Here is a 22,796-nt window from a genome sequence, read left to right as displayed (position 1 = left end):
AAGAGGGGGGGCCCTTATAATGGGGGGGGGGTCGCAAGGCTGAGCCCCCCCCCCCCAAACCCCCACAATGGCTCCCTCTTCCCTTGTTTCCTGCTTGGGGGGGGGGGGGGTTGTGGTGTGTTCCCATTGAGGGGGGGTCCCTTTGTCCCCTTGTGCCTTGTTTTGGGGGGGGGGGACGGGATGCATGCATGGGTCAATGTGATGCCCCCCCCTTTATCTTAATGGAGGCTTCCAGGGAGGCCCAAGACTATAAGGGGGTGATGCTATAGGGCTACCCCCTCATTTGGGGTGCATGGGTATGAATGGGGGGGGTGCATCACTGCTGATACCCCCCCCCATCTTTCTATATCCATGCCCAGGACTGGCAGCCCCCCTTTGCCGTGGAAGTCGACAACTTCAGGTTCACCCCCCGCATCCAGCGCCTCAATGAACTGGAGGTAAACTTAGGGCAGGGGGGGGTCCCCCTTTATCTCTCCATCCCCAGCTGATTTTGGGGTGCTCAGAGTGTGCCCCCCCCTCCACCCCAATAGGCCCAGACCCGGGTGAAGCTCAACTACTTGGACCAGATCGCCAAGTTCTGGGAGATCCAAGGCTCTTCCCTTAAGATTCCCAATGTGGAGCGGCGCATCCTGGACCTCTACAGCCTCAGCAAGGTTTGGGGGGGTCTAAAGGAAGGGGGGGGGGGTTAAAGGTGAGTTTATGGGGGTGCTTCATGTGTGTCCCCCCCTCTTTGCTGTAGGTGGTGATGGAGGAAGGGGGGTACGAGGCCATCTGCAAGGACCGGCGTTGGGCCCGCGTTGCTCAGCGCCTCTCCTACCCCTCGGGGAAGAACATTGGGTCCCTGCTGCGGGCCCACTACGAGCGCATCATTTACCCCTATGAGATGTACCAGTCTGGAGCCAACCTGGTGGTGAGCACCCCTAAAACCGACCGGGTTCTGATGCTTGGGGTGGGCCCCGCGGGGCAGGAACGGCCTGGGGGGGGAACCTATGGATACCCTGTGCATACCCAGAGACACCCTATAGAGACCCTGTAGGGACCGTAGGGATACCCTATGGATACCCTATGGATACCTAGAGACCTCCTATGGGTACCTCCTATGGATACCCTATGGATACCTTATGGATACCCTATGCATACCCTATGCATACCCAGAGACACCCTATAGAGACCCTGTAGGAACCGTAGGAATAGCTTAGAGACACCCTATAGAGACCATAGGGTACCCTATGGATGCCATATGGATACCCTATGGATACCTAGAGGCCCCCTATGGGTACCCTATGGATACCCTATGGATACCTAGAGACCCCCTATGGGTACCCCGTATGTATACCCTATGCATACCCTATGCATACCCAGAGACACCCTGTAGAGACCGTAGGGATACCCTGTGGGTACCCTGTGGATACCCTGTTGATACCCTATGCATACCCTATGCATACCCAGAGACACCCTATAGAGATCCTGTAGAGATCGTAGGGATACCCTATGGATACCCTATGGATACCCTATGGATACCCTGTAGAGACCGTAGGGATACCCTGTAGAGACCGTAGGGATACCCTGTGGGTACCCTAGGGGTACCTAGAGACACCCTATAGAGACCCTGTAGAGACCATAGGGATACCCTAGAGATACCCTATGGATACCTATAGAGACCCTGTAGAGACCATAGGGATACCCTATGGATACCTATAGAGACCCTGTAGAGACCGTAGGGCTCCCCTATGGCTCCCCCCTGAAGCTCTGTTCCCCCCAGCAGTGCAACACGAGGCCCTTTGAGAGCGAGGAGAAGGACCGGGAGTACAAACCCCACAGCATCCCCCTGCGCCAGTCGGTCCAGCCCTCCAAGTTCAACAGCTACGGCCGGCGGGCCAAGCGGCTGCAGCAGGAGGTGAGCACCCCAAAACCAACCCCCCCCCATCAATCCAATGGGATCCCCCTCCCCACAATGATCCCATAATCCCATAGCCGGAGCCCACGGAAGAGGACATCGAGAAGAACCCGGAGCTGAAGAAGCTGCAGATCTATGGGGCCGGCCCCAAGATGTTGGGTTTGGGGCTGGTGGCCAAAGACAAGACCCTGCGGAAGAAAGGTGCCTCCTTGGGGGGGGTTATGGGGTGGTTGTGACCCCCCCCCCCCCTTTCCAGTCCCTTTGTGCCCCTCGATTCCTTTTGTGACCCCCCCCTCCCCAGTGCTTTTGTGCCCCCCAATCTTTTTGTGCTTCAGGCCTATTGTGATCCCCCCAATCCTATTGTGACCCCCCTCATTGTAACCCCCCAATTCTATTGTAACCCCCCTAATCCTGTTGTGACCCCCCCCAGTCCTATTGTGACCCCCCCCTTATGACCCCCACCATTGTGACCTTTCCCTAATTATAATTTCCCCAGTCCAACTGGGATCCCCCAATCTAAATGTGACCCCCCCATTATGACCCCCAGGTCCTACAGTTACCCCCCAATCCTGTTGTGACCCCCCCATCCTGTTGTGACCCCCCCCTAATTGTAACCCCCCAGCCCTATTGAGACCCCCCCATTGTGACCCCCCCATCTTATTGTGTCTCTCCCCTAATTGTAAACCCCCAATCCTGTTGTGCCCCTCCATTGTGACCCCCCAATCCTATCATGACCCCCCCATTGTGACCCCCCCATTCTATTGTGACCTTCTCCTAATTGTGACCCCCCCATTGTGACCCCCCCCAATCCTATTGTGACCCCCCATCCCATTGTGACTCTCCCCAATTGTAACCCCCCCAATCCTATTATGACCCTCCCAATCCTATCGTAACCCCCACTGTGACCCCCCCATCCTATTGTGCCCCTCCCCTAATTGTAACCCCCCAATCCTATTGTGACCCCCCAATTGTCCCCCATTCCTCTTGAACCCCCTCCCTTGTGACCCCCCCATTCTTCCTGCCACCCCCCCATTTACATCCCTCCCCTACCTGTACCCCCCCCAATCCCTTCACCCCCCCCAACTTGTATTCACCCCCCCCAGACAAGGACGGCCCCGAGTGCCCCCCCACAGTGGTGGTCAAGGAGGAGCCGGTGCCCCCCGACCCCAAGGCCGAAGCGGGGTCCCCCCCCCCTAGGTCCTACCTGGAGGGGAAGGAGGAGCTGCGGCACAGCCCCGAGCCCTGCACCAAGATGACGATGCGCCTGCGCCGCAGCCATAGCAACAGCCAGTTTGTGAGTACCCCCCCCTTAATCTATGGGGCTGAGACCCCCATTCTATGGGGCAGAACCCCCTTATTTACATCCCCATCATCCCCCCCTATAGGTGGACTCCTATATCTGCCGGATCTGCTCCCGGGGGGATGAGGATGACAAGCTGCTCCTATGCGATGGCTGCGATGACAACTACCACATCTTCTGCCTCCTGCCCCCCCTGCCCGAGATCCCCAAGGGGATCTGGCGCTGCCCCAAATGCGTCATGGCGGTGAGGATGTGGGGGGGACACACACACAAGGACACCCCCAAAAGCCAGCACCTTTGGGTTAGGTCCTCGCTGTGGTTGTTGGAGTTGGGGGGGAGACTGCATCTTGGGGTGCGTTGTGGATGGGTGGGGTGAAGGATCCTTAATGGATGGGTCTGGGGTGGCTGAGCCCCCCCAATATGTGGGGCTGGGTGTGCGTAGCTTGGTGTCTTAGCATGCTTGTGGGGCTGGGGAGACCCCCATGTCAGCCCCAATATGTGGGGCTGGGTGTGCGTAGCTTGGTGTCTTAGCATGCTTGTGGGGCTGGGGAGACCCCCATGTCAGCCCCAATATGTGGGGCTGGGTGTGCGTAGCTTGGTGTCTTAGCATGCTTGTGGGGCTGGGGAGACCCCCATGTCAGCCCCAATATGTGGGGCTGGGTGTGCGTAGCTTGGTGTCTTAGCATGCTTGTGGGGCTGGGGAGACCCCCATGTCAGCCCCAATATGTGGGGCTGGGTGTGCGTAGCTTGGTGTCTTAGCATGCTTGTGGGGCTGAGGAGACCCCCATGTCAGCCCCAATATGTGGGGCTGGGTGTGCGTAGCTTGGTGTCTTAGCATGCTTGTGGGGCTGGGGAGACCCCCATGTCAGCCCCAATATGTGGGGCTGGGTGTGCGTAGCTTGGTGTCTTAGCACGCTTGTGGGGCTGGGGAGGCCCCCATGTCAGCCCCAATATGTGGGGCTGGGTGTGCACAGCTTGGTGTCTTAGCACGCTTGTGGGGCTGGGGAGACCCCCATGTCAGCCCCAATATGTGGGGCTGGGCGTGCGTAGCTTGGTGTCTTAGCACGCTTGTGGGGCTGGGGAGGCCCCCATGTCAGCCCCGTGCATCATGTGCCGTTGTAGGTGTGTGTCTGGGGATCCTTATCCTATCTATGGGGCTGGGGACCCCTATCTGCAGGGTTAAAGACTCCCATGTCCCATCTGTGGGGTTGGTGACCCCCATCTGCGGGCTTAAAGACCCCCATGTCACATCTGTGGGGCTGGGGACCCTCATCTATGGCATTCAAAACCCCCCTATCTATCCCTTCTACGAGGCTGAGGGCTCCCATCTGTGGGGCTGGGGACCTCCATCTATGGGGCTAGGGACCCCCCTGTCACATCTATGGGGTTAGTGACCCCCATCTCAACTCCCTGCATCGTGTCCTATCGCATCTATGGGGCTGTGGCTCCCCATCTATGGCATTCAGAAGCCCCGTATCCCATCTATGGGGCTGAGGACCCCCATCTATGGGGCTGGGGACCTCCATCTATGGGGCTGGGGACCCCGCTGTCACATCTATGGGGTTAGTGACCCCCATCTCAACTCCCTGCATCGTGTCCTATCGTATCTATGGGGCTGTGGCTCCCCATCTATGGCATTCAGAAGCCCCGTATCCCATCTATGGGGCTGAGGACCCCCATCTATGGGGCTGGGGACACCCCTGTCACATCTATGGGGTTAGTGACCCCCATCTCAACTCCCTGCATCATGTCCTATCGCATCTATGGGGCTGTGGCTCCCCATCTATGGCATTCAAAACTCCCGTATCCCTTCTATGGGTCTGATGACCCCCATCTATGGGGCTGAGCCCCCCTTTCCCCCCCTATTCCAGGAGTGCAAACGACCCCCGGAGGCCTTCGGCTTCGAGCAGGCCACCCGGGAATACACCCTGCAGAGCTTCGGGGAGATGGCCGATTCCTTCAAAGCCGATTACTTCAACATGCCCGTCCACGTACGTCCCCCCAAAACCCCCCCATTGTGCCCCATAGAACCCCCCATTTCCACCCCATAACCCCCCCCCATGGCTTCAGATGGTCCCCACGGAGCTGGTGGAGAAGGAATTCTGGCGCCTGGTGAACAGCATCGAGGAGGATGTGACGGTGGAATACGGCGCCGACATCCACTCCAAAGAGTTCGGCAGCGGGTTCCCCATCAGCGACGGCAAACGGAAGCTCTCCCCCGAGGAGGAGGTGATGGAACGGCCCGCATCCCAACCGGCCAATAGGGCTTCAGCGATGCGGCCGGGAGGTACCATGATCGCTGAGGATGGGGGGGTTTTTGGTTTCCCCTATAGGAATACGCTGGGAGCGGATGGAACCTGAACGTGATGCCGGTGCTGAAGCAGTCGGTGCTGTGCCACATCAACGCCGATATCTCCGGGATGAAGGTGCCCTGGCTCTATGTGGGTATGGTTTTCTCGGCCTTCTGCTGGCACATTGAGGACCACTGGAGCTACTCCATCAACTACCTCCATTGGTATGGGGTGGGGTGGGGATGAGCTCAGTGCCGTAAACTGGGGGTTTGGGGGGGGGAAAGAGAGGTTTTGGGGGGAGAAGAGAGGTTTTGGGGTGAGAAGAGAGGTTTTGGGGTGAGAAAAGAGGTTTTGGGGTGAGAAAAGAGGTTTTGGGGGGAGAAAAGAGGTTTTGGGGGGAGAAAAGAGGTTTTTGGGGGAGAAAAGAGGTTTTTGGGGGAGAAAAGAGGTTTGGGGGGCAGAAGAGAGGTTTTGGGGTAAGAAGAGAGGTTTTGGGATGCTGCAACCCTCCAGGCTCCATCCGGAGCTGGGTTTTGTGGTGAGAAGACAGGTTTTGGGGTGAGAAGAGAGGTTTTGGGGATGCTGCATCCCCGCCTGGACTCCATCCAGAGCTGTGTTTTGGGGTAAGAAGAGAGCTTTTGGGGTACCACAAACCTGAGCTGGATTTTGTGGTGAGAAGAGAGGTTTTGGGGTACCACAAACCTGAGCTGGGTTTTGGGGTAAGAAGAGAGGTTTTGGGGTACCACAAATCTGAGCTGAGTTTTGGGGTAAGAAGAGAGGTTTTGGGGTACCACAAACCTGAGCTGGGTTTTGGGGTGAGAAGAGAGGTTTTGGGGTACCACAAACCTGAGCTGGGTTTTGGGGGTACGAGGCAGGGTTTTGGGGTCCCCCTGACCCTGTGCCCATAGGGGGGAGCCCAAGACGTGGTACGGGGTCCCCTCGTTCGCCGCCGAGCACCTCGAGGAGGTGATGAAGAAGCTGACGCCGGAGCTGTTCGAGAGCCAACCGGACCTCTTGCACCAGCTCGTCACCCTCATGAACCCCAACACCCTCATGGCCCATGGGGTGCCGGTGAGTGGGGGGGGGACACCCCCAAAGCTCCCTGCCCCCAGTGCTTGGGGGTGCTGCGGGTACCTTTTTGGGGTGCTGCGGGTCTTAGGGGTGTTGTTAAGGGGGGGACTGTGGGGATGGGTTTGGGGTGCTGAGGGCACCTTGGGGGGGTTTGGGGGTGCTGGGGGTCTCAATGTGCCCATAGGGATGGATTTGGGGTGCTGTGGGTCTCCATGTAACCATAGGGAGGCCATGGGGATGGATTTGGGGATGCTCTGTGCATCCCTTGGGGGGACATAGGGATGGTTTGGGGGTGCTGTGGGTCTCAGTGTGCCCCCAGGGAGGACATGACGATGGATTTGGGGTGCTGTGGGTCTCAATGTACCCATAGGCAGGACACAGGGATGGTTTGGGGATGCTCTGTGTATCCCTTGGGGGGTCATGGGGATGGTTTTGGGGTGCTGAGGGCACCTTGGGGGGGTTTGGGGGTGCTGTGGGTCTGAATGTGCTCATAGGGATGGATTTGAGGTGCTGTGGATCTCCATGTAACCATAGGGATGGGTTTGGGGTGCTGTGGGTCTCAATGTACCCATAGGCAGGACCTGGGGATACTTTGGGGATGCTCTGCATCCCTTGTGCCCCATAGGGATGGTTTTGTGGTGCTGAGGTCACCTTGGGGTGTCTATGGCGATGCTTTGTGGATATTCTGCATCCCTTGGGGCCCATAGGGATAATGTTGGGGTGCTGTGTGTCCTGCCCCCCCCCATTCCCCCCCCAACTTCAGGTGGTCCGCACCAACCAATGCGCCGGCGAGTTCGTCATCACCTTCCCTCGCGCCTACCACAGCGGCTTCAACCAGGGCTACAACTTCGCCGAGGCCGTCAACTTCTGCACCGCCGACTGGGTGAGCCCCTGCACCCCCAAACTATGGGGGGGACCCCTTAAAATCACCCCCAAACCCATTCCACCTCCCCGTTGCTAAGGATGCAACGGGAGCGCAGCATCGCGATGGGATGCGGGTGATGCTGCGTCGCCACGGCGCGTTTCTGGGTACCAAAAGGGGGTTTTTGGGGGGTTTTTGGGGGGTCCTTGATGCTTTGCCCCCCCTCAGCTCCCTGCTGGCAGGCAATGCATCGAGCACGCCAACTGGGTGAGCCCCTGCACCCCCAAACTATGGGGGGACCCCTTAAAAACCCCCCCAACCCATTCCGCCTCCCCGTTGCTACGGATACAATGGGAGCGCAGCATCGCGATGGGATGCGGGTGATGCTGCATTGCCGCGGCACGTTTCTGGGTACCAAAAGGGGTGTTTTGGGGGGTTTTTGGGGGGTCCTTGATGCTTTGCCCCCCTCAGCTCCCTGCTGGCAGGCAATGCATCGAGCACACCGACTGGGTGAGCCCCTGCACCCCCAAACTATGGGGGGGACCCCTTAAAAACACCCCCAAACCCATTCAGCCTCCCTGTTGCTAAGGAGTCAATGGGAGCGCAGCATCGCGATGGGATGCGGGTGATGCTGCGTTGCCGCAGCGCGTTTCTGGGTACCAAAATGGGGTTTTTGGGGTTTTTTGGGGGGTCCTTGCTGTTTTGCCCCCCCCTCAGCTCCCTGCTGGCAGGCAATGCATCGAGCACACCGACTGGGTGAGCCCCTGCACCCCCAAACTATGGGGGGACCCCTTAAAAACCCCCCCAAACCCATTCCACCTCCCCGTTGCTAAGGATGCAACGGGAGTGCAGCATCGCGATGGGATGCGGGTGATGCTGCGTCGCCGCGGCGCGTTTCTGGATACCAAAATGGGTTCCTTTTGGGGTTTTTTGGGGGATTCTTGATGTTTTACCCCCCTCCAGCTCCCTGCTGGCAGGCAATGCATCGAGCACACCAACTGGGTGACCCCCTGCACCCCCAAACTATGGGGGGACCCCTTATAAACACCCGCAAACCCATTCAGCCTCCCCGTTGCTAAGGATTCAATGGGAGCACAGCATCGCGATGGGATGCGGGTGATGCTGCGTTGCCGCGGCGCGTTTCTGGGTACCAAAAGGGGGTTTTTGGGGGCTTCTTGATGCTTTGCCCCCCTCAGCTCCCTGCTGGCAGGCAATGCATCGAGCACGCTGACTGGGTGAGCCCCTGCACCCCCAAACTATGGGGGGACCCCTTAAAAACACCCCCAAACCCATTCCACCTCCCCGTTGCTAAGGATGCAACGGGAGCGCAGCATCGCGATGGGATGCGGGTGATGCTGCGTTGCCGCGGCGCGTTTCTGGGTACCAAAATGGGTCCCTTGTGGGGTTTTTGGGGGGTCCTTGATGCTTTGCCCCCCTCCAGCTCCCTGCTGGCAGGCAATGCATCGAGCACACCGACTGGGTGAGCCCCTGCACCCCCAAACTATGGGGGGGACCCCTTAAAAACACACCCAAACCCATTCCACCTCCCCGTTGCTAAGGATGCAATGGGAGCGCAGCATCGCGATGGGATGCGGGTGATGCTGCGTCGCCGCGGCGCGTTTCTGGGTACCAAAATGGGGTTTTTTGGGGGGGTCCTTGATGCTTTGCCCCCCTCCAGCTCCCTGCTGGCAGGCAATGCATTGAGCACACTGACTGGGTGACCCCCTGCACCCCCAAACTATGGGGGGACCCCTTAAAAACACCCCCAAACCCATTGCACCTCCCTGTTGCTAAGATTGCAATGGGAGCGCAGCATCGCGATGGGATGCGGGTGATGCTGCATTGCCGTGGCGCGTTTCTGGGTACCAAAAGGGGGTTTTTTGGGGGGTCCTTGATGTTTTACCCCCCCTCAGCTCCCTGCTGGCAGGCAATGCATCGAGCACGCCAACTGGGTGACCCCCTGCACCCCCAAAGTATGGGGGGGCCCCCTTAAAAACCCCCCCAAACCCATTCCACCTCCCCGTTGCTAAGGATGCAACGGGAGCGCAGCATCGCGATGGGATGCGGGTGATGCTGCGTCGCCGCGGCGCGTTTCTGGGTACCAAAATGGGTCCGTTTTGGGGTTTTTGGGGGGTCCTTGATGCTTTGCCCCCCTCAGCTCCCTGCTGGCAGGCAATGCATCGAGCACGCCGACTGGGTGACCCCCTGCACCCCCAAACTATGGGGGGGACCCCTTAAAAACACCCCCAAACCCATTGCACCTCCCCGTTGCTAAGGATGCAACAGGAGCGCAGCATCGCGATGGGATGCGGGTGATGCTGCGTCTCCGTGGCACGTTTCTGGGTACCAAAATGGGTCCGTTTTGGGGTTTTTTGGGGGGTCCTTGATGCTTTGCCCCCCTCAGCTCCCTGCTGGCAGGCAATGCATCGAGCACACCGACTGGGTGAGCTCCTGCACCCCCAAACTATGTGGGGGACCCCTTAAAAACCCCCCCAAACCCATTGCACCTCCCCGTTGCTAAGGATGCAACGGGAGCGCAGCATCGCGATGGGATGCGGGTGATGCTGCGTCGCCGCGGCGCGTTTCTGGGTACCAAAATGGGTTTTTTGGGGGGTCCTTGATGCTTTGCCCCCCTCAGCTCCCTGCTGGCAGGCAATGCATCGAGCACTACCGCCGCCTGCGCCGTTACTGCGTCTTCTCCCATGAGGAGCTCATCTGTAAGATGGCTGCGTGCCCCGAAAAGCTGGACCTCAACCTCGCCGCTGCCGTGCACAAGGAGATGTTCGTCCTGGTGCAGGAGGAGAGGAAGCTGCGGAAAGCACTGCTGGAAAAGGTGGGTCTTTAACACCCCCCCCCTTTTACCAAACCCCATTGGTTTTGGGGGGTTCTATAGGGTTAAAGGACCCCTTTTCTCTAGGGTATCACGGAGGCGGAGAGGGAAGCGTTCGAGCTGCTGCCTGATGATGAGAGGCAGTGTGATAAGTGCAAGACAACGTGTTTCCTCTCGGCCCTGGCCTGCTATGACTGCCCCCAGTGTCTGGTCTGCCTCTACCACATGGATGATCTCTGCAAGTGCCCCCGTAGCAAGCAGTACCTCAGGTATCATTGTGGGGGGGCTGTGGTACTGTTTTGGGGTGCTGGGGAGGATGGGTGAGGTGATGTAAGGGGGTATTAAGGGGGTTGATGGGTGAGATTGGGGTGGTTTTGGGGTGGGGGGGGTCCTGGTGTGGTCATGGGGGTGGTTTAGGGGTGGTTTAGGTGTTAGTGTGCTCATAGTGGGGGCTGTGGGGGTGGTTTGGGGGTGCTGTGGGTCTCAGTGCCCCCATAGTGGGGGCCATGGGGATGGTTTGGGCGTGCTGGGGGTCTCAATGTGCCCATAGTGGGGGCCATGGGGATGGCTTGGGGGTGCTGTGGGTCTCAGTGCCCCCATAGTGGGGGCCATGGGGATGGTTTGGGGGTGCTGTGGGTCTCAATGCCCCCATAGTGGGGGCCATGGGGATGGCTTGGGGGTGCTGGGGGTCTCAGTGTGCCCATGGGGATGGTTTGGGGGTGCTGGCGGTCTCAGTGTGCCCATAGGGGCAGCCATGGGGATGGCTTGGGGGTGCTCTGGGCCTCATTGAGCCCATAGGGGCAGCCATGGTGATGGTTTGGAGGTGCTGTGGGTCTCAATGCCTTCATAGTGGGGGCCATGGGGATGGTTTGGGGGTGCTGGGGGTCTCAGTGTGCCCATGAGGATGGTTTGGGGGTGCTGTGGGTCTCAGTGCCCCCATAGGGGCAGCCATGGGGATGGTTTGGGGGTGCTGTGGGTCTCAGTGCCCCCATAGTGGGGGCCATGGGGATGGTTTTGGGGTGCTGTGGGTCTCAGTGTGCCCATGGGGATGGTTTGGGGATGCTGGGGCTCTCAGTGCCCCCATAGTGGGGGCCATGGGGATGGTTTAGGGGTGCTGGGAGTCTCAGTGTGCCCATGGGGATGGTTTGGGGATGCTGGGGCTCTCAGTGCCCCCATAGTGGGGGCCATGGGGATGCTCTGGATGTGCCGTGGCTCTCAATGGACACAACCAAGCGCTCCCGGCACCCCGGAACCCCCTTCCTGACCCTGCCCCCTTTCTGACCCCGCCCCCTTCCTGACCCCGCCCCCTTTCTGACCCCGCCCCCTTTTCCCCCCCAGGTACCGGTACACGCTGGACGAGCTCCCGGCCATGCTGCACAAGCTCAAGGTCCGGGCCGAGTCCTTCGACACCTGGGCCAACAAAGTGCGAATGGCGCTGGAGGTGGAGGACGGGCGCAAGAGGAGTGAGCTGGGGGGGGCAGGGGGGGGGGGGGGGGCAGCAAAGGGGGATGGGGGGCAGGAAGGAGCTGGGGGGGCAGAGAGAGGTGTGGGGGGGGCAGAGAGGGGTTGGGAGGCAGGAAGAAGTTGGGGGGCAGGACGTTGGGGATCAGAAAATGGGGGTTGGGGGCAGGGGAAGGGATTGCGGGGCAGGAAGGGGTTGGGGGGAGGGTGGGGGGTGGTCAGCAAAGGGAGTTGGGGGGCAGGAAGAAGTTGGGGGGCAGGAAGGGGCTGGGGGGACAGGAAGAAGTTGGGGGGCAGAGAGAGAGGTTGGGGGGTCAGCAAAGGGGGTTGGAGGGCAGGAAGGGGCTGGGGGGCAGAGAGGGGCTGGGGGGGCAGAGAGGGGATGGGGGAGCAGGAAGGGGCTGGGGGAGACAGAGCGGGGTTGGGGGGCAGGAAGGGGTTTGGGGCTCTCGGGGTGGGTTCAGGGTGGGTTTGGGGCTCTCAGGATGAGCTCAGGGATGGGTTTGGGGCTCTTGGGGATGGGTTCAGGGATGGGTTTGGGTCTGTGGGGGTGGCTTTGGGGTGGGTTTGGGGCTCTTTGGATGGGTTCAGGGTGGGTTTGGGTCTCTTGGGGTGCCCCAGCCCCCCCTGACCCCCTCTCCCCATTGCCCAGCGCTGGAGGAGCTGCGGGCGCTGGAGTCGGAGGCGCGGGAGCGGAAGTTCCCTGAGAACGAGCTCCTGCACCGGCTCAAGGGGTGCCTGGGCCAGGCCGAGCGCTGCGTGGCCGAGGCGCTGGGGCTCATCAGCTCCCAGGAGACCGGGTGAGTGCCCCTCGGGGGCTATGGTGGCCCTATGGTGGTCCTATGGTAGCCCCATAGTGGTCCTATGGTAGCCCTATGGTAGCCCCATGGTGGTCCTATGGTAGCCCCATGGTGGTCCTATGGTTGCCCCATGGTGGTCCTATGGTGGCTCCATGGTGTCCTCATGGTGGGCCAATGGTGGCCCAATGGTGGCCCCGTGGTGGTCCTACAGTAGTCCTGTGGTGTTCTTGTGGTGTCTTTATGCTGGCCCAATGGTAGCCTCATGGTAGTCCTATGGTAGCCCCATGGTGGTCCTGTGGTGGCTCCATGGTGTCCTCATGGTGGCCCAATGGTGGTCCTATGGTGGCTCCATGGTGTCCTCATGGTACCCCAATGGTGGTCCTATGGTGGCTTTATGATGTCCTCATGGTGGCTCCATGGTGTTCTCATGGTGGCCCAATGGTGGCTCTATGGTGGCCCAATGGTGTCCTCATGGTGGTCCTATGATGTCCTCATGGTGGCCCCAGGGTGTTCCTATGGTAGTCCTATGGTGTCCCTGTGGTGTCCTTATGGTGGCCCAGTGGTGACCAATTGGTGGCCCCATGGTGGTCCTGTGGTAGCCCCATGGTGGTCCTGTGGTAGCCCCATGGTGGTCCTATGGTAGCCCCATGGTGGTCCTGTGGTAGCCCTATGGTGGTCCTATGGGTGCTCCATGGTGTCCTCATGGTAGTCCCATGGTGGTCCTATGGGTGCTCCATGGTGTCCTCATGGTAGCCCCATGGTGTTCCTGTGGTAGTCCTATGGTGGTCCTATGGTGGCTCCATGGTATCCTCATGGTGACTCAGTGGTGGCCCTGTGGTGTCCTTATGGTGGCCCAATGGTGGTCCTATGGTGGCTCCATGGTGTCCTTATGGTGGCCCAGTGGTGGCCCCAGGGTGGTCCTATGGTGTCCCTGTGGTGTCCTTATGGTAGCCCCATGGTGGTCCTATGGTAGCCACATGGTGGTCCTGTGGTAGCCCCGTGGTGATCCTGTGATGGTCCTATGGTGGCTCCATGGTATCCTCATGGTGGCCCAATGGTGGCCCGAGGGTGGTCCTACAGTAGTCCTATGGTGTCCCTGTGGTGTCCTTATGGTGGCCCCAGGGTGGTCCTGTGGTAGCCCCATGGTGGTCCTATGGTGTCTATGGTCTCCATGTCCCCATCCTGTCCCTATGGGGCTCACCCCCCCCATGTCCCCATCCTGTCCCTATGGGGCTCACCCCCCCATGTCCCCCCCATGGCTGATGCGTGCCCCCCCTCGCAGGGTCCCTGCTCCCTCGCTCACCGTGGAGGAGCTGCGCACGTTCCTGGAGCAGATGAACCACCTGCCCTGCGTCATGCACCAGATCGGGGAGGTCCAGGTGAGCCGGGGGGGGCCCTTCCGGGTCCCCCCCATTGCAGGAGCACGGATTGGGGGGTGCCAAGGACCTGAGCATCGTCCGCTTCCAGGGGCAGGGCCACTGAGCCCTGAGCACTGCCCCCAAACCGCCGCCGTTCAGCCCATCCCAGGGCCCTTTTCCCCTCATCCCAGTGTCCTTCTGCATCCATCCCAGTATCCTCCATTTGATCCCAGTGCCCTTTTCCCCTCATCCCAATGGCCTTCTGCATCCATCCCAGTATCCTTCTCCATTTGATCCCAGTGTCCTTCTCCATGTGATCCCAGTGTCCTTTTCCCTTCTTCCCAATGGCCTTCTGCACTCCATCCCAGTGTCCTTCTCCATGTGATCCCAGTGTCCTTTTCCCTTCTTCCCAATGGTCTTCTGCACTCCATCCCAGTATCCTTCTCCATTTGATCCCAGTGTCCTTTTCCCCTCATCCCAGTGTCCTTTTCCTCTCTTCCCAATGGCCTTCTGCACTCCATCCCAGTGTCCTTCTCCATTTGATCCCAGTGTCCATTCCTCTCATCCCAATGGCCTTCTGCACTCCATCCCAGTATCCTTCTCCATTTGATCCCAGTGTCCCTCCATCCATCCCAGTGCCCTCCATCCATCCCCCTCCCCTTTCCCCTCCATTCCTCCCAGTACCCTCCATCCATCCCCACATCCTCCATCCCTCCCAGTACCCTCTATCCATCCCAGTGCCCTCTATCCATCCCAGTACCCTCCATCCCTTCTGGTACCGTCCATCCATCCCAGTACCCTCCATCCATCCCCACATCCTCCATCCCTCCTGGTACCCTCCATCTCTCGTGGTACCCTCCACCCATCCCAGTCCCCTCCATCCATCCCAATACCCTCCATCCCTCCCAATATCCTCCATCCCTCCTGGTACCCTCCATCCATCCCCACATTCTCCATCCATCCCCATATCCTCCATCCCTCTTGGTACCCTCCATCCATCCCCACATCCTCCATCCCTCCCGATATCCTCCATCCATCCCAGTACCGTCCATCCATCCCCTCATCCTCCATCCATCCCGATACCCTCCATCCCTCCCTTCTCCATCCCTCCCCACATCCTCCATCCCTCCCTTCCCCCCCTGCATCCCTCCCTTCCCCCCCCATCCATCCATCCATCCCATCCCCTCCCACACCCCCTGCCCCCCTCACCCCTTCCCTTCTCCCCCTCCCCACCCTCCTCCTACCCAACCCTCCCCCTCCATCCCCCCCATCCCCCCCATCCCCCCCATCCCCCCACACCCCCTCCCCCCCCTCACCCCTTCCCTTCTCCCCCCCCCAGGCCCTCCTGGACCGTGTGGAGCAGTTCCAAGCCGAGGCCCGCTCCGCCCTGGACCATTCCCCCCCTCCATCCCTCCCATCCCCCCCCATCCATCCTCCATCCCCTCCCCCATCCATCCCCCACCTCCCCCCCTCACCCTCCCTTCCCCCCCCCCCTCCTCCATCCACCCCCCTCCCCCATTCCCCCCCCCATCCCCCCCATCCCCCCCACACCCCATCCCCCCCTCACCCCTTCCCTTCTCCCCCAGGCCCTCCTGGACCATGCCCCCTCCATCCCATCCCCCCCCATCCCCCCCATCCCCCCACACCCCCCCCCCTCACCCCTTCCTTCTCCCCCCCACCTTGGACTTGGAGCAGTTCCAAGCCGAGGCCCGCTCCGCCCTGGACCATTCCCCCCCTGCATCCCCGGGGGCCCTGCGGGCGCTCCTGGAGCGCGGTGCCCGCCTCGGCGTCGAGGTCCCCGAGGGCCGGCGGCTCCAGCGGCAACTGGCCCAGGGCGCTTGGCTCGAGGAGGTGACGGCCACGCTGCGGGGACCCCGCGCCCGGGTCCCCCTCCCCGTTATGAGGGGCCTCATCCAGGCCGGCCGCACCGTGGCTCCCAGCCCCGCTGTGGATGTGGCCATGGCCGAGCTGCAGGAGCTGCTCACCATAGCCCAGCGCTGGGAGGAGAAGGCTCAGATGTGCCTGGAGGCCAGGTCAGGAAATAGGGGGGGGGGGGACGACACAAAGGGGTGACCCCCATCTGTTTGTATGGGGGGGGAAAGGGGGTGCCCCCCATGTGTTTTGATAGGGGTCATAAGGGGGTGCCCACCTGTGTTTCTATGGGGGGGAAAGGGGGTGTCCCCGATCTGTTTGTATGGGGGGGAAAGGGGGTGCCCCCTATCTGTTTGTATGGAGGGGGAAAGGGGGTGCCCCCCATCTGTTTATATGGGGGGGAAAGGGGGTGTCCCCCCTGTGTGTTTAATGGAGGGGGAAAGAGGGGTGGACCCCATGTGTTTCTATGGGGGGGAAAGGGGGTGTCCCCCCTGTGTGTTTGTATGGGGGGGAAAGGGGGGTGGACCCTATGTGTGTTTATATGGGGGGGAAAGGGGGTGCCCCCCTGTGTGTTTAATGGGGGAGGGAAAGGGGTGCCCCCGATCTGTTTGTATGGGGGGAAAGGGGGTGCCCCCCCTGTGTGTTTATATGGGGGGGAAAGGGGGTGTCCTCCCTGTGTGTTTAATGGGGGGGGAAGGGGGTGTCCTCCCTGTGTGTTTGCATGGGGGGGAAAGGGGGTGCCCCCCCTGTGTGTTTAATGGGGAAAGGGGATGCCCCTATCTGTTTCTATGGGGGGGAAAGGGGATGCCCCCCATCTGTTTCTATGCGAGGAAAAAGGGGGTTAGACCCCATGTATTTTGATGGGGGGGAACGGGGACAAGGCAATTGTCCCCCATATGTTTCTATGGGGGGGGGGGGAAGGGGGCCACTTCCTCTGTCCCCATGGAGTGCTAAAGGGGCTGGGGGCTGCCCCCCATATGTGGAGGGGGAATAAAGGGGTTCAGGGCCAGGCACTTGTGGGGGGGGGGGTGTTGAGCAGCCAGACCCATGTGTGCCCCCCCCCCCCCCCCCCCACAGGCAGAAGCACCCCCCGGCCACATTGGCCGCCATCATCAAGGAGGCTGAGAACATCCCAGCGCTGCTGCCCAACATCCAGGCCCTGAAGGAGGCCCTGGCCAAGGCCCGTGCCTGGATCGCGGACGTGGAGGAGATCCAGGTGGGACTGGGGACCCCCATGGGGCTGGGGGCTGCCCCATAAGTGTCTATGGGGAAGGGGGGGTAAAGGGGGCTGCTTCCCCATAGATGGAGGGGGGGGTAAAGGGGTTGTTCCTGTGTTCATAGATGGGATAAAGGGGGCTGCCCCCTAAGTGTCTATGGGGAGAGGGGGGGGGTAAAGGGGGCTGCTTCCCCATAGATGGAGGGGGGGGTAAAGGGGTTGTTCCTGTGTTCATAGATGGGATAGAGGGGGCTGACCCCTAAGTGTCTATGGGGGGGGGGGGTAAAGGGGGCTGCTTCCCCATAGATGGAGGGGGGGGTAAAGGGGTTGTCCCTGTGTTCATAGATGGGATAGAGGGGGCTGACCCCCATATATCTATAGGGGGATAAGGGATTGCCCCCCATATATCTATGGGGGGATAAGGGATTGCCCCCCATATATCTATGGGGGGGATAAGGGATTGCCCCCCATATATCTATGGGGGGGATAAGGGATTGCCCCCCATATATCTATGGGGGGATAAGGGATTGCCCCCCATATATCTATGGGGGGATAAGGGATTGCCCCCCATGTATTTATGGGGGGTTAAGGGAGCTGCCCCTGTATTGATGGGGGAATAAGGGGGTTGCCCCCCATATATATAGGTGGAGGAAAAGGGGTGTGGGGGCTGTGCCCCCTATATCCAGGTGGGGATAAGGGGGCTGCCCCCTGTATATGTCATGGAGGGCTTAAAGGGGCTGTCCCCATAGGTTTAGGCAGGGTATTGGGGCTGCCCCATATATGTCTATGGGGGGGTGGGGGAATAAAGGGGGTTGTCCCCCTTATATCTAGGTGGGGACAAGGGCGCTGCCCCTGTGTTTATAGGGGATAAGGGGCCTGCCCTATGTCTGGGGTAGGGAGGATAAGGGAACTGCCCTTATAGGGGAGATAAGGGGGCTACCCCCCATATATCTATAGGGGGGGATAAGGGGGCTGTAAGTGGGGACAAGTGCACTGCCCCTGTGTTTATAGGGAATAAGGGGCCTGCCCCATGTCTGGGATAGGGAGAAGCCTTCCAGACACCCCCCCCCAACCCCATGGAGTGGATGGGGGGGACTCTCTCTGCCCCCATTATCCCTATGTATGTGTATGTATGTCTATGTGTATGTGTGTGTGCCCCCCCCCCCATCACCCCATAGAACGGGGACCATTACCCCTGCCTGGATGACCTGGAGGGGCTGGTGGCCGTGGGCCGGGACTTGCCCGTGCGCCTGGAGGAGCTGCGGCAGCTCGAGGTGCAGGTGGGCTCCGCACATTCCTGGCGGGATAAAGCCTCCCGGACCTTCCTCAAGAGGAATTCCTGCTACACCCTCCTGGAGGTGGGTGCTGGGGGGGGGGGAGGGGTCAAACACAGCAGTCCCAATGGGTGGGAAAAGGGGGGACCTCGTCTGACCCCCCCCTGAGTACATCACATAGAGAGGGGTTGAGCATCTCCAATGGAGACTCCACATCCCCACCATGGGCAATGCGTTCCAGTGCTCTGCTGCTGTCATAGGAGCTAAGTTCTTCCTGATGCTCACATAGAACCTCCTCTGCTCCAGTTTGCACCCATTGCCCCTTGGCCTATACTGGGCATCATTGATAAAACCCTATCTCCATCATCCTGACACCCTTTACATAGTGGGAACCATCAATGGGGTCACCCCACTCTCACAGGAGCTAAGTTCTTCCTGATGTTCACATAGAACCTCCTCTGCTCCAGTTTGCACCCATTGCCCCTTGTCCTATACTGGACATCACTGATAAAACCCCATCTCCATCATCCTGACACCCTTTACATAGTGGGAACCATCAATGGGGTCACCCCACTCTCACAGGAGCTAAGTTCTTCCTGATGTTCCCATAGAACCTCCTCTGCTCCAGTTTGCACCCATTGCCCCTTGTCCTATACTGGACATCACTGATAAAACCCCATCTCCATCATCCTGACACCCTTTACATAGTGGGAACCATCAATGGGGTCACCCCACTCTCACAGGAGCTAAGTTCTTCCTGATGTTCCCATAGAACCTCCTCTGCTCCAGTTTGCACCCATTGCCCCTTGGCCTATACTGGACATCACTGATAAAACCCCATCTCCATCATCCTGACACCCTTTACATAGTGGGAACCATCGATGGGGTCACCCCACTCTCACAGGAGCTAAGTTCTTCCTGATGTTCCCATAGAACCTCCTCTGCTCCAGTTTGCACCCATTGCCCCTTGTCCTATACTGGGCATCACTGGTAAAACCCTGTCTGCATCATCCTGACACCCTTTACATAGTGGGAACCATCGATGGGGTCACCCCACTCTCACAGGAGCTAAGTTCTTCCTGATGTTCCCATAGAACCTCCTCTGCTCCAGTTTGCACCCATTGCCCCTTGGCCTATACTGGGCATCACTGGTAAAACCCTGTCTGCATCATCCTGACACCCTTTACATAGTGGGAACCATTGATGGGGTCACCCCACTCTCACAGGAGCTAAGTTCTTCCTGATGCTCCCATAGAACCTCCTCTGCTCCAGTTTGCACCCATTGCCCCTTGGCCTATACTGGGCATCACTGGTAAAACCCTGTCTGCATCATCCTGACACCCTTTACATAGTGGGAACCATTGATGGGGTCACCCCACTCTCACAAGGGCTAAGTTCTTCCTGATGTTCACATAGAACCTCCCCTGCTCCAGTTCGCACCCATTGCCCCTTGTCCTATACTGGGCATCACTGATAAAACCCCATCTCCATCATCCCAACACCCTTTAGTGGGGACCATCGATGGGGTCACCCCACTCTCACAGGAGCTAAGTTCTTCCTGATGTTCCCATAGAACCTCTTCTGCTCCAGTTTGCACCCATTGCCCCTTGTCCTATACTGGGCATCACTGATAAAACCCCATCTCCATCATCCTGACCCCCTTTACATAGTGGGAACCATCGATGGGGTCACCCCATAGTCTTCTCCAAGCTAAAGAGCCCCAGCTCCTTCAGCCTCCCATCACAAGGGAGATGCTCCAGTCCCTTCATCAGCTTGGGGGCTCTGTGCTGGACTCTTTCAAGCCATTCCCTGTCCCCAAACTGGATGCAGTATTCCAGATGTGGCCCCACCAAGGCAGAATGGGTTAGGGTTAGGGTTAGGGTTCGGGTTAGGGTTAGGGTTAGGGTTAGGGTTAGGGTTAGGGTTAGGGTTAGGGTTAGGGTTAGGGTTCGGGTTAGGGTTAGGGTTAGGGTTCAGGTTCTAGGGTTAGGGTTCTAATCCACCCTAGGATGCTATTGGCCTTGTTGGCCATAAAGGCACATTGCTGGCTCATGGTCACCCTCTTATCCATGCAGATCCCATTCCCATTCACTCCTTTCCAGCAGGTCAAACCCCCCCAACTCCAACCTATCCATGTCTCACCCAGTCCTCCCAGTTCTGGTACTGGTGATACGAAACAGCACTGGTCCCAGTACTGAATGCTGAGGACTCCACTGCTCCCATCCCTCCACCTGCATCCAGCCCCATTGACCCCACCTCTCTGCCTTCATCCCTTCACCCCCGTCACCACCTCACCCCCAACCCCACACCTCCAACAGCCCCCTATGCCCCCCCCATACACACACAGAGCCCCCATATGAGCATCCCCCCATAGGTGCTGTGCCCCTGCGCCGACGCCGGCTCCGACAGCAGCAAGAGGCTCAAGTGGAGGCAGGAGCCAGGGCTCTACAAGCTCGATGCTGAGAGCTTGGGGCTCTCGGCCCAGGACCTGCGGGATCCCGGGGCTGTGGTGAGCGCCGCATTCCCAAAGTGGGGAGTTATGGGGTGGGGGGGGGGGGGGGTAGCATCAGCCGGGCGCCTGCTACAGGGATGCGGTCCAAGGCGTCTCCATCCAGCCCATCCCAGTGGCCTCTGGTCGATCCCAGTGCCCTTTCCCACTCGATTCCAGGGTCCTTTTATTTCCCTTGATCCCAGTGGCCTTTTCCCCTTGATCCCAGTGGCCTTTTCCCCTTCATCCCAGTGTCCTTTCCCTTTGATCCCACTGTTTCCACTCCATTCCATCATCGTTTTCCCCTCCAATCCCATTGTCCTGCTCTCACTCCTTTCGATCCCTCTCCACTCAATCTGTGCCCTCCACTCCATCCCAGTTCCCTTTTCCCCTCATCCCAGTGCCCTTTCCCATTCAGTTCCAATGTCCTTTACCCCTTGATCCCAGTGTCCTTTCCATTCAATCCCATTGTTTCCACTCCATTCCAACATCCTTTTCCCCTCAATCCCATTGTCCTTTGCTCAGTTCTTTCCCTTTAGATCCCTCTCCACTCAGTCTGTGCCCTCCACTCCCAGTCCCTTTTCCCCTCATCCCAGTGCCCTTTCCCATTCAGTTCCAATATCCTTTTCCCCTTGATCCCAGTGGCCTTTCCGTTTGATCCCAGTGTCCTTTTCCCCTTGATCTGTGTCCTTTCCCTTTGATCCCACTGTTTCCACCCCACTCCATCATCCTTTCCCCCTCCACCCCATTGTCCTTTGCCCTCACCCCTTCCCCTCCCTCTCCCCTCCCCTTTCCCCCATCCCCATCCCCTCTTTAACCCCCCCCTCTCCCTCCTCAGATCCTGGCCTTCAAGGAGGGCGAGCAGAAGGAGAAGGAGGGGATGCTCCGCCTGCGCCTCGCCAACTCCCAGAAGGCCACGCCCCCTTCCCCAGGCCCTGGCGCCCCCTCCTGCGTCTGCGGGCAGCCCCCGGGCCCGGCCATGCTCCAGTGCCAGCTCTGCCGGGACTGGTTCCACGGCTCCTGCGTGCCTTGGCCTCGCCTGGGCTCCCAGCAGCCGTCTCCTGCCTGGTGGGAATGGGAAGCCAAGTTCCTGTGCCCGCTGTGCCAGCGCTCGCGCCGCCCGCGCCTCGAGACCATCCTGGCCCTGCTGGTGGCCCTGCAGAAGCTGCCCGTGCGCCTGCCCGAGGGAGAGGCCCTGCAGTGCCTCACCGAGAGAGCCATCACTTGGCAGGACCGGGCCCGTCAGCTCCTGGCATCACCGGAGGTGGCCGGGCCCTTGGAGCGCTTGGAGGGGCTGCGGCAGCGGCTCCGTGGGGATGGAGCTGGAGGAGGCGATGGGGCCTTGAGGGAGGCGAGGAATGAGCAGAATAAGGTGGGGGGGAAGGGGATGGGGGGGGGATTGGGGGGGATGGGGGTGGGGCAGAACAATGGGGATAGGAGTGGGGCAGGTGGGGAAGGGAAATGGGGTGGGGGTTTGAGGGGGGGAGGGAAGGGAAATGGGGGGGATTTGGGGGAGAATGGGTGTGGGGCAGAGCAGTGGGGGTGGGGATTGGAGTGGGGCAGGTGGGGAAGGGAATGGGGTGGGGATTGGGGGGGATGGGGTAGAGGGATGGGGGTGGGGGGTGGGGATAGGAGTGGAGCAGGTGGGAAGGGAAATGGGGTGGGGATGGGGCAGGGGCATGAGTGTGGGTCAGGTGGGTAGGTCAGGGATGGGGGTGGGGTGGGTGGGAATGGGGGAGGGGCAGGGCCGTGGGGTGGGGATTGGGTGTGGGGCAGGGTGATAGGGTGGGGTGGGGATTGGTTTTGGAGTGGGGATGGATGTGGGGCAGGGCCATGGGGTGGGGATTGGGTGTAGGGCCATGCGTGTGGAGCAGGGGCATGGGATGGGCTGGGGCAGAGGGATGGGGATTGGTTTTGCAGTGGGGATGGATGTGGGGCAGGGCCATGGGGTGGGGATTGGGGCTGGGGGAAGCTGGGTGCCCCCTACCCTAAATCCATGTCCCCCCCCCCCCCCCAAGGTGTCAGTGGAGAACGGCGATGGGCTCAGCCCGGAGAAGAACGGAGCCTGGTCCTCAG

The 22,796-nt window shown here is 59.9% G+C and overlaps 1 protein-coding gene across 1 annotated transcript in view; it reads left to right on the top strand.

The window, feature by feature from the left end:
• KDM5C (lysine demethylase 5C) overlaps nt 1-22,796 on the top strand; it is a gene marked incomplete at its 3' end in the record, with an annotated part of 25,125 nt that extends 2,329 nt beyond the window's left edge. Inside the window, exons 2-25 of the mRNA XM_061351783.1 lie at nt 360-437; nt 531-653; nt 740-910; nt 1,766-1,897; nt 1,975-2,098; nt 3,001-3,191; nt 3,283-3,441; nt 5,069-5,188; nt 5,268-5,426; nt 5,531-5,712; nt 6,397-6,559; nt 7,323-7,442; nt 10,060-10,254; nt 10,339-10,520; nt 11,590-11,714; nt 12,365-12,512; nt 13,795-13,891; nt 15,210-15,245; nt 15,578-15,903; nt 16,820-16,958; nt 18,137-18,316; nt 20,607-20,741; nt 21,559-22,092; nt 22,739-22,796. Of these exons, the coding sequence (XP_061207767.1) occupies nt 360-437; nt 531-653; nt 740-910; nt 1,766-1,897; nt 1,975-2,098; nt 3,001-3,191; nt 3,283-3,441; nt 5,069-5,188; nt 5,268-5,426; nt 5,531-5,712; nt 6,397-6,559; nt 7,323-7,442; nt 10,060-10,254; nt 10,339-10,520; nt 11,590-11,714; nt 12,365-12,512; nt 13,795-13,891; nt 15,210-15,245; nt 15,578-15,903; nt 16,820-16,958; nt 18,137-18,316; nt 20,607-20,741; nt 21,559-22,092; nt 22,739-22,796 (3,877 nt within the window). The remainder of the gene's footprint in view (nt 1-359; nt 438-530; nt 654-739; nt 911-1,765; nt 1,898-1,974; nt 2,099-3,000; nt 3,192-3,282; nt 3,442-5,068; nt 5,189-5,267; nt 5,427-5,530; nt 5,713-6,396; nt 6,560-7,322; nt 7,443-10,059; nt 10,255-10,338; nt 10,521-11,589; nt 11,715-12,364; nt 12,513-13,794; nt 13,892-15,209; nt 15,246-15,577; nt 15,904-16,819; nt 16,959-18,136; nt 18,317-20,606; nt 20,742-21,558; nt 22,093-22,738) is intronic.

Source organism: Neopsephotus bourkii, unplaced genomic scaffold, assembly GCF_033783945.1.
Source record: "Neopsephotus bourkii isolate Nb327-2 ecotype Australia unplaced genomic scaffold, CSIRO-AGI_Nbou_v1 NB_607, whole genome shotgun sequence".
Taxonomy (NCBI): Eukaryota; Metazoa; Chordata; class Aves; order Psittaciformes; family Psittacidae; genus Neopsephotus; species Neopsephotus bourkii.
This window is presented reverse-complemented; position numbering and strand designations above follow the sequence as displayed.